General features: G+C 45.9%; 1 protein-coding gene across 3 annotated transcripts in view; it reads right to left on the bottom strand.

Annotated features, from left to right (window-relative positions):
- Positions 1-19,138, bottom strand: part of impact (impact RWD domain protein) — a 109,573-nt gene that overhangs the window by 18,014 nt on the left and 72,421 nt on the right. For all 3 annotated transcript variants that reach the window (XM_068030770.1, XM_068030772.1, XM_068030771.1), the window contains one exon: positions 10,574-10,647. In XM_068030770.1, coding sequence (XP_067886871.1) covers positions 10,574-10,647 — 74 coding nt within the window. The remainder of the gene's footprint in view (positions 1-10,573; positions 10,648-19,138) is intronic.

Below are 19,138 nucleotides of genomic sequence, written 5' to 3'. Positions count from 1 at the left end.
GGAGGGGTAGAGGGAGGGGGTGGGGGGGGGTGCAGGGGAAGGGGGTGCGGGGTGAAGATGGTGCGAGGGGGTGAGCTGAGAGGGTGGAGCAGGGAAGGGGACGGGGGTGGGGGGGGGGTGGAAGGGGGGTAAAGGGGGGGGAGGGGGGGTGGAATCTGGTGCAGGTAATAAGCCATTTCCTCAGTGCCCACCATCGACGTCCGGAAAGCTCATCCACGTCCTTCGGGAGGTGAAGCATCATTTGGCAGACTTAGAGGTGATTACATTTGTTAAGGGTTTTTTTTTTCTGCAGTGGTTTAAATAAAGGCATGCAGCATTGCCGACAGTGCGCTGCAGATGCTCTCCGAGCCATCTCCCGCGGGCGCTTTGAAGTTGCGGCCGGGGGGGCCGTTCGTGGATGTTTGGGTTGATAATTCAATCAGTTTTAACATAATTATGGAAAAGGACAGAGATAGAACAGGAGTTAGAGTTCTCAATTGGGGCAAGGCCAATTTTACTAAACTGAGCAGTGATTTAGCGAAAGTGGACTGGAAACAACTACTTGAAGGTAAATCAGTGTCACAGCAGTGGGAGGCATTCAAAGGGGAGATTCAAGGGGTTCAGGGTAAACATGTTCCCACAAAGAAAAACGGTGAGGCAGCCAAATCTACAGCCCTATGGAATGCAAGGAGCCTACACGGTAAGATAAGGCAGAAAAGGAAAGCTTATGTCCCGACACTGAGAACTCAATACTACAGAAAGCTGAGAGGAGTATAGAAAGTGGAGGGGTGAAATCAAAAAGGAAATTAGGAAAGCAAAGAGAGGGCATGAAAGAATATTGGCAAGTAAAATCAAGGTGAACACAGAGATGTTTTATCAATACATTAAGAGCACGAGGATAACTATGGAGAAAGTAGGGCCTGTAAAAGACCAAAAAGGTATCCTTATGTGTAGGAGCAGAAGATATTGGTATGGTTCTTAATGAATACTTTGTGTCTGTCTTCACAAAAGAGGGGGAAGATGCAGATATTGTAGTTCAGGAGGAAGAGTGTGAAGTATTGGATGTGATAAACATAGGGAGAGAGGAAGTATTCATGGGATTAGCATCCTTGAAAGTTGATAAATCACCAAGGCTGGATGAAATGTAGCCCAGGCTGTTAAAAGAAGCAAAGAGGAAATAGCAGAGGGTCTGACCATCATTTTCCAGTCCTCACTGGATACAGGTGCAGTGCTGGAGGATTGGAGAATTGCTAACGCTGTACCTCTGTTAAAAAGGGAGCGAAGGATAGACTGAATAATTCCAGGCCAGTCAGTCTGATCTCATTAGTGGGCAAATTATTGGAATTTATTCTGAGAGACAGGATAAAGTGTCACTTAGAAAAGCACAAGTTAATCAAGGATAGTCAGCATGGATTTGTTCAGGGAAGATCTTGTTTAACCAATTGGATCGAATTTTTTGAAGAGGTAACAAGGAAGATAGATGAGGGCAGTGCAGTTGATGTGGTCTACATGGATGTTAGCAGGTCCCACATGGCAGACTGGTTCAAAAATAAAATCCCATGGGATCCAGGTAAATGCAGCAAGGTGGAAACAAAATTGGCTCAGTGGCAGGAAACAAAGGGTAATTGTTGACGGGTGTTTTAGCGAGTTGAGGGCTGTTTCCAGTGGCGTTCCACAGGGCTCAGTTCTGGGTCCCCTGCTTTTTGTGGTGTATATTAACAATTTGTACGTAAATGTAGGGGGCATGATCAAGAAGTTTGCAGACATGTGGTAGATAACGAGGAGGATAGCTGTAGGCTGCAGGAATATATTGATGGTCTGGTCAGATGGACAGAAAAGTGGCAAATGGAATTCAACTTGGAGAAGTGTGAGGTGATGCATTTGGGGAGGTCAAACAAGGCAAAGGAATACACAATTAATGGGAAAGTACTGAGAGGTGAAGAGGAAGTAAGGGACCTTGGGGTGAATGTCCACAGATCCCTGAAGGTAGCAGGACAGGTCGATAAGGTGGTTAAAAAGGCACATGGAATCCTTTCCTTTATTAGCCGAGGTATAGATTACAAGAGCAGGAGGTTATGCTGGAGATGTATAACTCATTGGTTAGGCCACAACTTGAGTACTGTGTGCAGTTATGGTCATTACAGAAAGGATGTAAATGCACTGGAGAGAATACAGAGGGGATTTATGAGGATGTTGCCAGGACTGGAAAAATGCAGCTATGAGGGAAGACTGGATCGGCTGGGGTTGTTCTCCTTGGAACAGGGAAGGCTGAGGGGAGATCTGATTGAAATGTACAAAATTTTGAGGGGCCTGGATAGAGTGAAGGTGAAGGGGCTATTCACCTCAGCAGAGAGCACAGTGACGAGGAGGCATTTTTTTTTATTCATTCATGGGATGTGGGCGTCACTGGCTATGCCAGCATTTATTGCCCATCCCTAATTGCCCTTGAGAAGGTGGTGGTGAGCTGCCTTCTTGAACTGCTGCAGACCATTTGGGGTAGGTAGACCCACAGTGCTGTTAGGAAGGGAGTTCCAGGATTTTGACCCAGAGACAGTGAAGGAACGGCGATATAGTTCCAAATCAGGATGGTGTGTGACTTGGAGGGGAACTTGCAGGTGCTGGTGTTCCCATATATTTGCTGCCCTTGTCCTTCTAGTTGGTAGAGGTTGCGGGTTTGGAAGGTGCTGTCTAAGGAGCCTTGGTGCATTGCTGCAGTGCATCTTGTAGATGGCACACACTGCTGCCACTGTGTGTCGGTGGTGGGGGGAGTGAATGTTTGTGGATGGGATGCCAATCAAGCGGGCTGCTTTGTCTTGGATGGTGTCAAGCTTCTTGAGTGTTGTTGGAGCTGCACCCATCCAGGCAAGTGGAGAGTATTCCATCACACTCCTGACTTGTGCCTTGTAGATGGTGGACAGGCTTTGGGGAGTCAGGAGGTGAGTTACTCGCCTCAGGATTCCTAGCCTCTGACCTGCTCTTGTAGCCACGGTATTTATATGGCTACTCCAGTTCAGTTTCTGGTCAATGGTAGCCCCTAGGATGTTGATAGTGGGGGATTCAGCGATGGTAATGCCGTCGCTGGTAAATGCACAGATTTAAAGTGACTGGTATAAAAATTACCGGGGAAATGAGGAAAAACTTTTTCACCCAGAGGGTGGTGATGGTCTGGAATTCACTGCCTGAAAGGGTACAAAGAACAAAGAAAATTACAGCACAGGAACAGGCCCTTCGGCCCTCCAAGCCTACGCCGATCCAGATCCTCTATCTAAACATGTCACCTATTTTCTAAGGGTCTGTATCTCTTTGCTTCCTGCCCATTCATGTATCTGTCTAGATACATCTTAAAAGACGCTATCGTGCCCGCGTCTACCACCTCCGCTGGCAACGCGTTCCAGGCACCCACCACCCTCTGCGTAAAGAACTTTCCACGCATATCCCCCCTAAACTTTTCCCCTTTCACTTTGAACTCGTGTCCCCTAGTAATTGAATCCCCCACTCTGGGAAAAAGCTTCTTGCTATCCAACCTGTCTATACCTCTCATGATTTTGTACACCTCAATCAGGTCCCCCCTCAACCTCCGTCTTTCTAATGAAAATAATCCTAATCTACTCAACCTCTCTTCATAGCTAGCGCCCTCCATACCAGACAACATCCTGGTGAACCTCCTCTGCACCCTCTCCAAAGCATCCACATCCATTTGGTAATAGAACATAGAACATAGAACATACAGCACAGAACAGGCCCTTCAGCCCACAATGTTGTGCCGATCCTTTGTCCTCTGTCAAGGACAATTTAATCTATACCCCATCATTCTCCTTTATTCATATACCTATCCAAAAGCCTTTTGAAAGTCCCTAAAGTTTCTGACTCAACAACTTCCCCGGGCAAGGCATTCCATGCCTCGACCACTCTCTGGGTAAAGAACCTTCCCCTGACATCCCCCTTATATCTCCCACCCTTCACCTTAAATTTATGACCCCTTGTAACGCTTTGCTCCACCCGGGGAAAAAGTTTCTGACTGTCTACCCTATCTATTCCCCTGATCATCTTATAAACCTCTATCATGTCACCCCTCATCCTTCTCCTTTCTAATGAGAAGAGGCCTAGAATGTTCAGCCTTTCCTCGTAAGACTTATTCTCCATTCCAGGCAACATCCTGGTAAATCTCCTCTGCACCCTCTCCAAGGCTTCCACATCCTTCCTAAAATGAGGCGACCAGAACTGCACACAGTACTCCAAATGAGGCCTTACCAAGGTCCTGTACAGCTGCATCATCACCTCACGGCTCTTAAATTCAATCCCTCTGCTAATGAACGCTAACACCCCATATGCCTTCTTCACAGCCCTATCCACTTGAGTTGCAACTTTCAATGATCTATGCACATAGACCCCAAGGTCTCTCTGCTCCTCCACATGCCCAAGAACCCTACCGTTAACCCAGTATTTTGCATTCATGTTTGTCCTTCCAAAATGGACGACCTCACACTTTTCAGGGTTAAACTCCATCTGCCACTTTTCAGCCCAGCACTGCAACCTATCCAAGTCCCTTTGCAGACGACAATAGCCCTCCTCGGTATCCACAACTCCACCAACCTTTGTATCATCTGCAAATTTACTGACCCACCCTTCGACTTCCTCATCCAAGTCGTTAATAAAAATCACAAACAGGAGAGGACCCAGAACTGATCCCTGCGGCACGCCACTGGTAACTGGGCTCCAGGCTGAGTATTTACCATCTAAGACCACTCTCTGCCTTCTATCAGTTAGCCAATTCTTAATCCAACTGGCCACATTCCCCACTATCCCATGCCTCCTGACTTTCTCCATAAGTCTACCATGGGGGACCTTATCAAATGCCTTACTAAAATCCATGTACACCACATCCACTGGTTTACCCTCATCCACTTGCTTGGTCACCTGCTCAAAGAATTCAATCAGGCTTGTGAGGCAAGACCTACCCCTCACAAAACCGTGCTGACTGTCCCGAATCAAGCAGTGTCTTTCCAGATGCTCAGAAATCCTATCCCTCAGCACCTTTTCCATCAACTTGCCTACCACCGAAGTAAGACTAACTGGCCTGTAATTCCCAGGGTTGTTCCTATTCCCTTTCTTGAACAGGGGCACAACATTTGCCACCCTCCAATCACCTGGTACCACCCCCGTCAGCAGAGAAGATGAAAAGATCATTGCCAGCGGCTCTGCAATTTCATCCCTTGCTTCCCATAACATCCTTGGATATACCCCGTCAGGCCCGGGAGACTTGTCTATCTTCAAGTTATTCAAAAACCCCAACACATCTTCCCTCCTAACGAGCACTTCCTCGAGCTTACCAGTCTGTTTCACACCGTCCTCTTCAGTAATACACCCCTTCTCATTCGTAAATACCGAAGAGAAGTACTCATTCAAAACCTCACTTATCTCTTCCGGCTCAACACACAGTCTCCCGCTATTGTCCTTGACCGGACCTATGGTCCCCCTGGTCATCCTCATATTTCTGACATACGCGTAAAAGGCCTTGGGGTTTTCTTTTATCCTACCCGCCAAGCATTTTTCATGCCCTCTCTTAGCTCTCCTAATCCCTTTCTTCAGATCCTTCCTGGCCATCTTGTATCCCTCCAGAGCTATGCCTGTGCCCTTTTTCCTCAACTTTATATACGCATCCTTCTTCTTCCTAACAAGACTCTCAACCTCTCTTGTCAACCACGGTTCCCTCACATGACCATCCCTTCCCTGTCTGACAGGGACATGCTTATCAATGGCCCCTACTATCTGCTCCTTGAAAAAGTTCCACATTTCGACCGTGCCCTTCCCTGCCAGCATATGCTCCCAACTTATGCTCCTCAGTTCCTGCCTGACAGCATCATATCTACCCTTCCCCCAATTGTAAACCTTGCCCTGTTGCACATACCTATCCCTCTCCATTACCACAGTGAATGCTACAGAATTGTGATCACCACATGTGGCAACCAGAACTGCACGCAGTATTCCAAACGTGGCCGAACCAAAGTCCTATACAACTGTAACATGGCCTGCCAACTCTTGTACTCAATACCCCGTCCGATGAAGGAAAGCATGCCGTATGCCTTCTTGACCACTCTATTGACCTGCGTTGCCACCTTCAGGGAACAATGGACCTGAACACCCAAATCTCTCTGTACATCAATTTTCCCCAGGACGTTTCCATTTACTGTATAGTTCACTCTTGAATTGGATCTTCCAAAATGCATCACCTCGCATTTGCCCTGATTGAACTCCATCTGCCATTTCTCTGCCCAACTCTCCAATCTATCTATATTCTGCTGTATTCTCTGACAGTCCCCTTCACTGTCTGCTACTCCACCAATCTTAGTGTCGTCTGCAAACTTGCTAATCAGACCACCTATACTTTCCTCCAAATCATTTATGTATATCACAAACAACAGTGGTCCCAGCACGGATCCCTGTGGAACACCACTGGTAATTGAGGCAGAGACCCTCAACTTATTCAAAAGGAGTCTGGATATGCACGTCAAGTGCCGTAAGCTGCAGGGCTACGGACCAAATGCTGGAAGGTGGGATTAGAATGGGTGGGTCGTTTTTCGGCCAGCACAGACATGATGGGCCACGTGGTTTCTTTCTGGGCCTTAAACTTTCTGTGATTCAATGATTCTATGAACAGAGGAGCAGGAGTAGGCCATTCAGCCCATCGAGCCTGCCCCATCAGTCAATGCGATCATGGCTGATCACCCACTTCAATGCCTTTTCCCCACACTATCATCATATCCTCTTATGTCATTGGTATTTAGAAATCTGTCAATCTCTACTTTAAACATACTCAATGACTGAGCTTCCACAGCCCTCTGGGGTAGAGAATTCCAAAGATTCACAACCCTCTGAGTAAAGAAATTTCTCCTCATCTCTGTACTAAGTGGCTTCCCCCTTATTTTGAAATTGTGTCCCCTGGTTCTAGACTCCCCAACCAGGGAAAACATCTTAGCTGCATCTACCCTGTCTATCCCTTTAAGTATTTTTTTAAAGTTTCAATGAGATCACCTTTCATTCTTCGAAACTCTGGAGAATACAGGCCCAGTTTCCCCAATCTCTCTTCATAGTACAGTCCCGCCATCCTGGGAACAAGTCTGGTGAACCTTCGTTGCACTCCCTCTGTGGCAATAATATCCTTCCTACGGTAAGGAGACCAAAACTGCACACAGTACTCCAGGTGCAGTCTAACCAAGGTTCTATACAATTGAAGCAAGACTTCACTACTCCTGTACACAAATCCTCTTGTGATAAAGGCTAACATACCATTAGCCTTCTTAATTGCTTGTTGCACCTGCATGTTAGCTTTCAGTGACTTATTGACAAGGACACCCAGGTTCCTTTGTACATCTACACTTTCTAATCGCTTACCATTTAAGAAATACTCTGCACATCTATTCCTCCTACCAAAGTGGATAACCTCACATTTTTCCACATTATATTCCATTTACCATGTCCTTGCCCACTCACTTCGTCTGTCCAAAACCTCTTGAAGCCACTTTGCATCTTCCTCACAACACACATTCCCACCTAGTTGTGTCATCTGCAAACTTGGAAATATTACATTTGGTCCCCACATCCAAATCATTGATATATATTATGAACAGCTGCGGCCTAAGTACTGATCCCTGCAGTATCCCACTAGTCACAGCCTGCCAACGCGAGAATGACCCATTTATTCCTACTCTCTGTTTTCTGTCTGTTAACCAACCCTTAATCCGTGCCAGTATATTACCTCCTATCCCATGTGCTTTAATTTTGCTAACCAACCTCCTGTGGGGGACTTTATCAAAAGCCTTTTGAAGATCCAAGTATACCACATCCACTTTATCAATTCTGTTTGTAACATTCTCAAAAATCCAACAGGTTAGTCAAACATGATTTCCCATTCATAAATCCACGTTGGCTATGTCCCATCAGATCATTATTATCCAAGTGTCCATTTATCACATCCTTTAGAATAGATTCTAACATTTTCCCTACTACTGATGTAAGGCTAACAGGCCTGTAGTGCCTTATTTTCTCTCTTTCTCCCTTCTTAAATAGTGGGGCTACCTTCCAATCTGCAGGAACTTCTCCAGCAGCTATCGAATTTTGGAAGATGATCACCAATGCATCCACTATCTCCATAGCTACCTCTTTCAACACTCTGGGATGTCGAATATCAGGTCCTGGAGCCTTATCAACCTTCAGCCCCATTAATTTCTCCAATACAACCTTCTTACTAATATGAATTTCCTTCAATTCCTCATTCTCCCTAGTCCCTTGGATCTCTAATTCTGGGGGATTTCTTATATCTTCCTCAGTGAAGACAGACACAAAGTAATCATTCAGCTTAAATAAAAACAGAAAGTTCTGGAAATCCTCAGCAGGTCTGGCAGCATCTCTGGAGAGAGAAGCGGAGTTAACGTTTCAGGTCTGTGACCTTTCATCAGAACTGGCCTGCTGAGTATTTCCAGTACTTTGTTTTTATTTCAGATTTCCAGCATCTGCAGTATTTTGCTTTTATAATCACTCAACTTCTCTGCCATTTCTCTATTTCCCATTATAAATTCTCCTGACTCTACCTGTAATGGACCCACATTTGTCTTAGTCAAACGTTTCCTTTTTACGTACCTATAGAAGCTTTTACAGTCTGTTTTTATATTTTTTGTTAGCTTACATTCATATTCTGTTCTCCCCTTCTTTATCAGTTTCTTGGTTCTCCTTTGCTGTATTCCCAATCCTCAGATTTACAACAATTTCTGGCAACTTTATTGGCCTTTTCATTTAATCTTATACAACCCGTAACTTCCTTTGATAGCCATGGTTGATTGACACTGTGGAGGGGAAACCCCTTCACACGGCAACTTATGACTGCAGCTGTGACCTAGTAGGTGGGGGAGGGTCCTCAAGGTGATCCTGGAGCATTGCTCCTCCCTTGGCCTGCTACCAGGAGGTCACAGCCAGGCAGCTGCCACGCCCCGATGCTGAGTGGGGGGGCACGCAGGCCATCAGAAAATTCTGGTTGGCCTCTGATCAATGACTTTAATTGGCCTTTTAATCGACTTAACAAGCTACCCACTGGCCTGCCTGCCTCCATTCCCGGGGCCAGAATCCTGACCCCTCTGTCTCAGGCGGGCATGAAAGATCCCAAAGCACTGTTTTGAAGAGCAGGGGAGTTCTCGCCAATCTTCTGGCCAATATTTATCCTTCAATCAACATTAAAACAGATTGTCTGGTCATTATCACATTGTTGCTTATGGGAGCTTGCTGTGGATAAATTGGTGGCCACATTTCCTACATTGCAACACTTCAAAAAGTAATTCATTGGACAAAAGGTCTTCATGGGATTTGGTTGTGAAAGGCACTATACAAATATATAGTAAACTGAAATGGTACCAGGGAAGAGGGGCTTGTTCTCCTTAGAGCAGAGCAGGTTAAAGGGAGATTTAACAGATGTGTTCAAAATCAAGACGGGTTTTGTGAGAGTTCTTACTAGTGGGAGGGCAGGTAACCTGAAGACACAGATTTAAGATAATTGGCAAAAGAACCAGAGAGGGAGATGAGGAGAATTTTTTTTACGCAGTTGTGATTTGGAACGCGCTGCCTGAAAGGGCGGTGGAAGCAGATTCAGTAGTAACTTTCAAAAGGGAACTGGATAAATATTTGAAGGGAAATAAATTTGCAGGACTATCAGGAAAGAGCAGGGAGGGGGTAGTGGGGTTAATTGGAGCTGGCACAGGTATGATGGGCCGAATGGGCCCCTGATGAGCTTCCAACCTCATATTCGTGCCATTGTTCAGATCGCCTATTTCCACCTCCGTAACATCGCCTGACTTCGCCCCTGACTCACCTCATCTACTGTTGAAACCCTCATTCGTGCCTTCATTACTTCTAGACTTGACTATTCCAATGCACTCCTGGCTGGTTTCCACATTCTACTCTCCGTAAATTTGAGGTCATCCAAAACTCTGCTGCCCGTGTCTTAACTCACAGCAAGTCCCGTTCCCTATCACCGCTGTGCTCGCTGATCTACATTGGCTCCTGGTCAAGGAATGTCTTGATTTTACAATTCTCATCCTGGTTTTCAATCACTTCATGGCCTCGCCCCCTCCCTATCTCTGTAATCTCCTCCAGCCCCAAAACCCTCCGAGATCTCTGCACTCTTCTAATTCTGATCTCTGGTACCATGCTGATTTTAATCACTCCATCATTGGTAGCTGCGCCTTCAGATGCCCAGATCTTAAGCTCTGGAATCCCCTCCCTAAACCTCCCCACCTCTCTTTCCTCCTTTAAGATGCTCCTTAAAACCTACCCCTTCGACAAGCTTTTGGTCACCTGACCTAATATCTCCTTATGTGGCTCAGTATCATACTCGGTTTTATAACGCTTCTGTGAAGCGCCTTGGGACGTTTTATTGCATTAAAGGTGCTATATAAATATAAGTTGTTGTTGAATGTACTGTACAATTCTATGGTTTAGAGGAATTAATCTTTTTAACTGATCTTCTCAATTCAGTTTCTATCCTATTTTGACCATTATTTAATTGTTATATGATTCTAAAATGATTAAACAACAGCCTTTCCTGTACCTGTAAGCGTAGATGTTGTGTGTGGCGTTGGCAATCTTTTTGTTCCGATACAGTTCCTGGAGAAGCAGTTTCACCTAAAGAGGAAACAAAAACAGACAAAAGCCTAAACCACTGATTTCCACAGGTTAATGGGGTGTAGTTAATAAGATTGGTGAGTTACAGGCGCAGATTGACATGTGGGAATATGATGTTGTGGCTATGAGAGAGACCTGGCCCATAGAAGGGCAGGACTGGGTGTTAAATATTCCTGGAAAGATAGGAAAGGAAGAAAAGGGGGAGGAATGGCAGTATTGATTAAGGAGAGTATTACAGTGCTTCAGAGAGAGGATATCCCAGAGAGGTCAAGGACGGAATCTTTTGGCTCGAGCTAAGGAACAAAAAAGGTGCAGTTACAAATCTCAGTGTAGTCTATAGGCCACCAACTAACGGAAAGGTGTAGAGGGACTAAGCTGTAACGAAATTACAGAGAGATGTAAGAATTATAGAGCAGTTATAATGGGGAACTTTAATTATCTGAATATAGACTGGAATAGTAGTAAAGGGTAGACAGGGACAAGAGTTCCTGTGGTAGACCAAACACAGACTGGGTGACCACTTTGTAGAACATCTCCGCTCAGTCCGCAAGCAGGACCCTGAGCTTCCGGTTGCTTGCCATTTCAACACTACCCCCTGCTTTCATGCTCACATCTCTGTCCTGGGATCGCTGCAGTGTTCCAGTGAACATCAACGCAAGCTCGAGGAACAGCATCTCATCTACCGATTAGGCACACTACAGCCTGCCGGACTGAACATTGAGTTCAATCATTTCAGAATTAGAATTAGAACATTACAGCGCAGTACAGGCCCTTCGGCCCTCGATGTTGCGCCGACCTGTGAAACCATCTGGCCTACACTATTCCATTTTCATCCATATGTCTATCCAATGACCACTTAAATGCCCTTAAAGTTGGCGAGTCTACTACTGTTGCAGGCAGGGCGTTCCACGCCCCTACTACTCTCTGAGTAAAGAAACTACCTCTGACATCTGTCCTATATCTATCACCCCTCAACTTAAAGCTATGTCCCCTCGTGTTTGCCATCACCATCCGAGGAAAAAGACTCTCACTATCCACCTTATCTAACCCTCTGATTATCTTATATGTCTCTATTAAGTCACCTCTTCTCCTCCTTCTCTCCAACGAAAACAACCTCAAGTCCCTCAGCCTTTCCTCGTAAGACCTTCCCTCCATACCAGGCAACATCCTAGTAAATCTCCTCTGCACCCTTTCCAAAGCTTCCACATCCTTCCTATAATGCGGTGACCAGAACTGCACGCAATACTCAGAGCATGACGGCCCCCCCATTTTACTTTGCTTTTTTTAAAAAAAATTTTGTGTTTATTTTATTTTATTTCATCTTAGTTTGTTCAGTTTGCTTACCCACTGTTTTTTTTCATGTTTGTACTTGCTGCTGTTCAACTTTTAGTCCATTAACACCCTCTCCGTACTAATGCTTTGTCTTTCAACACACCATTAACATATGGTTTGCCTTTGCTCCATGACCTTCTGGTCAGCTATTCTGTGACCTCGTCCTATCTACACCTTCTCCTTTGTAATCTCTTGCCCCACCCCCGCTTTACTTGCTTAAAACCTTTCACATTTCCAATATTTGCCAATTCTGATGGTCACTGACCTGAAACATTAACTCTGCTTCTCTCTCCACAGATGCTGCCAGACCTGCTGAGGATTTCCAGCATTTCTTGTTTTTATTACAAGAGTTCCTAGAGTGTGTTCAGGAAAATTTTCGACAGCAATATGTCTCCTGTCCAATGAGAAAGGAGGCACTGCTGGACCTGGTTCTTGGGAATGAGGTGGGCCAAGTTGATTGAATATCAGTCGAAGAACATTTAGGGGACAGTGATCATTGTATCATAAGGTTTAGGTTGGTTATGGGAAGAGACAAAGAACAATCTAGAGAATAATTAACTGCGGGAAAGCCAAATTCAATGGGGTAAGAATGGATCTGGGCTGAATAAATTGGACTCAACGGTTGGCAGGAAAAATGGTAGCTGAACAATGGCTACCTTCAAAGAGGAGAAAGTTGAGGCACAGTCAAGGTAGGACAAACAAATCCAGAGCTCCCTGAATGACAAAAGAGATAGAGATGAAGATGAAGGACAAAAAGTGTGCTTATGACAGATGTCAGGTAGATAATAAAATGGAGAACCAGGCTGAATATAGAAGGTTCAGAAGGGAAGTAGAAGCAAATAAGAGAAGCAAAGAGAGAGTATAAAAAGAGACTGGCAGCTAACATGAAAGGGAATCCCTAAGTCTTCTATCGGCATATAAATCGTAAAAAGGCATTAAAATGTGGAGTAGGGCTGATTAGGGACCAAAAAGGGGATTGACACATGGAGGCAGGGGGAGTAGCTGAGGTAGTAAATGAATAATTTGCATCTGTCTTTACCAAGGAAGAAGATGCAACCCAGGCCACAGTGAAAGAGGAAGCAATTAATACACTAGAAGGATTTAAAATTGATAAGGAAGAGGTATTAGATAGGCTGTCAATACTTAAAGTGGATAAAGTATCAGGACTGGATGAGATGCATCCAAGGATACTGAGGGAAGTGAGAGTGGAAATTGTAGAGGCACCGGCCATAATTTTCTAGTATTCCTTAGACTCAGGGGTGTTGCCAGAGGACTGGAGAATTGTCAATATTACACCCTTGTTTAAAAAAGTGTAAAGATAAGCCCAGCAACTACAGGCCAGTCAGTTTAACTTTGGTTGTGGGGAAACTTCTAGAAACAATAATTCCGGACAAAATTAATAGTCACATGGACAAAGGCAGGTTAATTAAGGAAAGCCAGCATGGAGTTGTGAAGGGAAAATCGTGTTTAACTAACGTGAAGTTTTTTGAAAGGGTAACTGAGAGGGTTATTGAGGGCAATGCTGTTGATGTGGTGGACATGGACTTCCATGAATTCCAGCTCTGATGAAGGGTCACTGACCTGAAACGTTAACTCTGCTTCTCTCTCCACAGATGCTGCCTGACCTGCTGAGTATTTCCAGCACTTACTGTTTTTATTTCAGATTTCCAGCATCTGCAGTATTTTAATTTTATTTTAGAGGTTATGTTGAACTTCTATAAGACACTAGTTTGGCCTCAGCTGGAGTACTGCATCCAGTTCTCAACCCCATATTTAAGGAAAGATATGAGGGCATTGGAGAGAGTGCAGAAATGGTTCAAGAAAATGGTTCCAGTGATGAGGAATTCCAATTATGAAGATAGATCGAAGAATTTAGGACTGTTTTCCTTGGAGAGGAGAAGGCAGAGAGGTGATTTGATAGAGTTATTCAAAAACATGAGGGGTCTGGACTGAGTAGATAGAGAGAAACCGTTCCCACTCGTGAAAGGATCAAGAACGAGAGGGCACAGATTTAAAGTAATTGGCAAAAAGAAGCAATGATGACATGAGGAAAAACTTTTTCACGCAGCGAGTGGTTAAAGTCTGGAATGTGCTGCCAGACAGTGCAGTGGGGACAGGTTCAATCGAGGCATTCAAAAGGGAATTAGACTGTTACCTGAAAAGGAAGAATGTGCAGGGTTACGGGGAGAAGGCGGGGGAATGGCGCTAAGTGAACTTGCTCACTCGGAGAGCCGGTGCAGACAAGATGGGCCGAATAGCCTCATTCTGTGCTCTAACAATTCTGTGATTTTGTTACACAAATCATCTGCAGAAATAAAAGGCAACCAATGGAAAATAGCGGATACATTTCCATTACTGATTCCACAGCTGATTTCACAGGGGCTGTTTGCATTTCGCGGTATTACTGCATGGGGCTGTCAGTGGATTTAGATCAGAGTAAGTACAAAGAAAGATCATGCATTTATATAGCACCTCTCAAACCTTGGAATCCCCCCAAAACACTTCAAAGCCAATGACTGTAGTAATGTGGGAAACATGGCAGCCAAATTTGCATACGGCAAGCTCCGTATTTATTAATCGGGTAATTATCGGATAATCTGTTTCCTTTTTTTTTTAAGAAGTTCTGATGAAAGGTTACAGAATTGAAACATTGGGCTGGATTTTATCTTAGGCGGATGGGAATTCGCCACCAACGTAAAAGTCGGTGGGGAACCCGCTTCCGCCTAGCCCGGGGATCCGCCCCGGATTTTACAGGTCCCCGAGCTTAAATTGTCCCAAGCGGGTGGAAGTCCCGCCTCAGTGAGCTGCCGGCCCGCTGATTGGTCCCAGCAGCGCCACTGGGAGCAGGGGTCTTGCGTCCCGGGGATGGGTTGGGAGGCGGGGTGGCCCTCAATCGGGCACCCTGTGCCTGACTGCCATGGCACCCCCCCCAGCGGTGTGCGGAAAGGCCGACAGCTATTGCTGGGCGGCCTTTCATGTCCCCAACACACCCGCTTGCCTCAGGTAAAATACCCGTGGAGGCGGGCGATGGCCCTTAAGTACACCTCTATCAAGTCACCTCTCATCCTTGGCTCCAATGAGAAAAGCCCTAGCTGCCTCAACCTTTCTTAAGGGCCTTGATTGGCCTCGGGCAGGGGGGGCGGGCGGTTCCCCCACCCCCCTCCCATCCCCTGCCCGACCGTTGTAAAGTTGGCCAGAGGTGGGAGTGGGCCCGGAGCCTTCCGTTCGATTGGATGCCGCCCCACGCCACCAACTGGCCCGCTGGGGCAGCGTAAAATTTAGCGCATTAACTGTGTTTCACTCTCCACAGATGCTGCCTGACCTGCTGGGTGTTTCCAGCATTTTCTGTTTTTATTTCTTTTTTAAGCGATGTTGATTGAGGGATAAATATCGGCTCGGACGCAGGGGAGAGCTCCACTGCTCTTCGTCAAAGTAGTGCTGTGCGATCTTTTACATCCACCTGCGGGCAAATGGGGCCTGGTTTTATGTCTCATCCAAAAGACAGCACCTCTGACAGTGCAGCACTTCCTCAGTTCTGCACTGGGAGTGTCAGTCCTTGCTTATAAACTGGTAAATCTCTAACGTCTTCCTGTTCTGCTGAAAGGTCATGGAGCTGAAATGTTAACTCTGTTCCTCTCTCCACAGATGCTGCCAGATCTATGTGTATCCAGCATTTTCTGCTTTGACTTCAAAAGTACTTCATTGGCTGTAAATCACTTTGGGACATCTTGAGGTCATGAAAGGCAGTATAGAAATGTATGTTAAAATTAAAAAATTAAAACTAACATTTAGATCATAACTGGAATTACTAATGAGGTCTATCCTTACATTTTGCAGTAACATTCTTTATAACAAAGACAAATGGGTGATAAGACTGTTGAACCTTTCTGTACTTCCTAGGTAATTGGAATAACCGCTGACATAAAAGTACATAGTGGTGTACCACAAGGATCTGTTTTGGGCCACTGCTGTTTGTCATTTTTATAAATGACCTGGAAGAGGGTGTAGAAGGGTGGGTTAGTAAATTTGCGGATGACACGAAGGTCGGTGGAGTTGTGGATAGTGCCGAAGGATGTTGTAGGTTACAGAGGGACATAGATAGGCTGCAGAGCTGGGCTGAGAGATGGCAAATGGAGTTTAATGCGGAAAAGTGTGAGGTGATTCACTTTGGAAGGAGTAACAGGAATGCAGAGTACTGGGCTAATGGAAGATTGTTGGTAGTGTAGATGAACAAAGAGACCTTGGTGTCCAGGTAGATAAATCCCTGAAGGTTGCTACCCAGGTTAATAGGGCTGTTAAGAAGGCATATGGTGTGTTAGCTTTTATTAGTAGGGGGATCGGGTTTCGGAGCCACGAGGTCATGCTGCAGCTGTACAAAACTCTGGTGAGGCCGCACCTGGAGTATTGCGTGCAGTTCTGGTCACCGCATTATAGGAAGGATGTGGAAGCTTTGGAAAGGGTGCAGAGGAGATTTACTAGGATGTTGCCTGGTATGGAGGGAAGGTCTTACGAGAAAAGGCTGAGGGACTTGAGGTTGTTTTCGTTGGAGAGAAGGAGGAGGAGAGGTGACTTAATAGAGACATATAAGATAATCAGAGGGTTAGATAGGGTGGATAGTGAGAGTCTTTTTCCTCGGATGGTGATGGCAAACACGAGGGGACATAGCTTTAAGTTGAGGGGTGATGGATATAGGACAGATGTCAGAGGTAGTTTCTTTACTCAGAGTAGTAGTAGGGGCATGGAACGCCCTGCCTGCAGCAGTAGTAGACTCGCCAACTTTAAGGGCATTTAAGTGGTCATTGGATAGACATATGGATGAAAATGGAATAGTGTAGGTCAGATGGTTTCACAGGTCGGCGCAACATCGAGGGCCGAAGGGCCTGTACTGCGCTGTAATGTTCTAAAAGAAAACCAATTAACTTCCATACATGCATATAGATGTTCACAGACTGTGCTATCCTTGCAAATGGATTTTTTTTATTCGTTCAGGGATCTGGGTGTCACTGGCTAGGCCAGCATTTATTGCCTATCCCTAATTGCCCTTGAGAAGGTGGTGGTGAGCTGCCTTCTTGAACCGCTGCAGTCCATTTGGGGAAGGTATACCCACAGTGCTGTTAGGAAGGGAGTTCCAGGATTTTGACCCAGCGACAGTGAAGGAACGGCGATATAGTTCCAAGTCAAGATGGTGTGTGGCTTGGAGGGGAACTTGCAGGTGGTGGTGTTCCCATGCATCCCTGACACTGGGAAGTTCTGAGGAACAAAGGGACCTTGTCGTGTTTGTCCATAGATCTCTGAAGGCAGAAGGGCAGGTCAATAGGGTGGTGAAAAAGGCATATGGGACACTTGCTTTTATCAATCGAGGCATAGATTACAAAAGCAGGGAGGTCATGTTGGAGTGTACAGAACTTTGGTAAGGCCACAGCTGGAGTACTGTGTGCAATTCTGGTCGCCACATTATAGGAAGGATGTGATTGCATTGGAGGGGGTGCAGAGGCGATTCACCAGGAGGCTCACCACCACCTTCTCAAGGGCAATTAGGGATGGGCAATAATTGCTGGCCTAGCCAGCGACGCCCACATCCCTGAATGAATTTTTTTTTAAATGTTGCCTGGGATGGTACATTTAAGCTATGAAGAGAGGTTGGATAGGCTTGGGTTGTTTTCGCTGGAGCAGAGAAGACTGAGGTGTGACCTGATCGAGGTGGACAAGATTATGAGGGGCATGGACAGGGTGGATAGGGAGCAGCTGTTCCCCTCAGTTGAAGGGTCAGTTACGAGGGGTCACAAGTTTAAGGTGAGGGGCGGGAGGTTTAAGGGGGATTTGAGGAAGAACCTTTTTACCCAGAGGGTGGTGACAGTCTGGAATGCCCTGCCTGGGAGGGTGGTAGAGACGGGTTGCCTCACATCCTTTAAAAAGTACCTAGATGAGCACTTGGCACGTCATAACATTCAAGGCTATGGGCCAAGTGCTGGCAAATGAGATTAGGTAGACAGGTCAGGTGTCATTAATGCATCGGTGCAGACTCGATGGGCCGAAGGGCCTCTTCTGCACTGTATTATTCTGTGATTCTGTGATCTGCCGCCCTTGTCCTTCTAGGTGGTAGAGGTCACAGGTTTGGAAGGTGCTGTCGATGTGGATCATCAGTCAAAAAGGCGATTGGATAGTCAGCCTGTATAACTAGAAGGCTAGAATAGAAAGGGGAGGACGTTTTGGTAGAGCTGTACAAAGCCCTGGGTAGACCACATCTGGAGTACGGTGTACATTTCTGGGCACTGCACCTTAGAAAGGATATACTCATCTAGGAAGGAGTGGAGTGCAGGTTCACCAGAATGTTACAGGCTCAAAGGCTTAGGTTATAAAGAGGGATTACACAATCTAGGCTTGCATTCTCTGGATTATAGAAGGTTAAGGACTGATTGAGGTTTTCAGCATATTGAAAGGAATTGATAGGATAGACCGAGAGAAGCGTTCACCATTGGTGGGGGTGTCCAGGACAAGCAGAGAAGTTAGGAAAGACTTCTTCATGCAAAGGCTGGAAGAAGTGTGGAACTCTCTTCCACAACACAGCAGTCAATGATGGGGCTCAGTTGATCAATTTTAAATCTGAGATTGACAGATTTTTGCTAACCAAAAGGATATGAAACCAAGATGGGTCGATGGAGTTAAGGTACAGATCATTTTTTCTTCTTTGGCCTCCTTGTCTTGAGAGACAATGGGTAAGCGCCTGGAGGTGGTCAGTGGCTTGTGAAGCAGTGCCTGGATTGGCTATAAAGGCCAATTCTAGAGTAACAGACTCTTCCACAAGCGCTGCAAATAAAATTGGTTGTCGGGGCTGTTACACAGTTGGCTCTCTCCTTGTGCTTCTGTCTTTTTTCCTGCCAACAGCTAAGTCTCTTCGACTCGCCATTTTTTAGCCCCGCCTTTATGGCTGTCCGCCAGCTCTGGCGATCACTGGCAACTGACTCCCACGACTTGTGATCAATGTCACAGGACGTCATGTCACGTTTGCAGACATCTTTAAAGTGGAGACATGGACGGCCGGTGGGTCTGATACCAGTGACGAGCTCGCTGTACAATGTGTCCTTGGGGATCCTGCCATCTTCCATGTGGCTCACATGGCCAAGCCATCTCAAGCGCCGCAGGCTCAGTAGCGTGTATA

This window comes from Heterodontus francisci, chromosome 5 (assembly GCF_036365525.1).
Source record: "Heterodontus francisci isolate sHetFra1 chromosome 5, sHetFra1.hap1, whole genome shotgun sequence".
Classification (NCBI taxonomy): Eukaryota; Metazoa; Chordata; class Chondrichthyes; order Heterodontiformes; family Heterodontidae; genus Heterodontus; species Heterodontus francisci.
The sequence above is the reverse complement of the archived record's forward strand: the minus strand, read 5'-3'. Positions and strand labels throughout refer to the sequence as shown.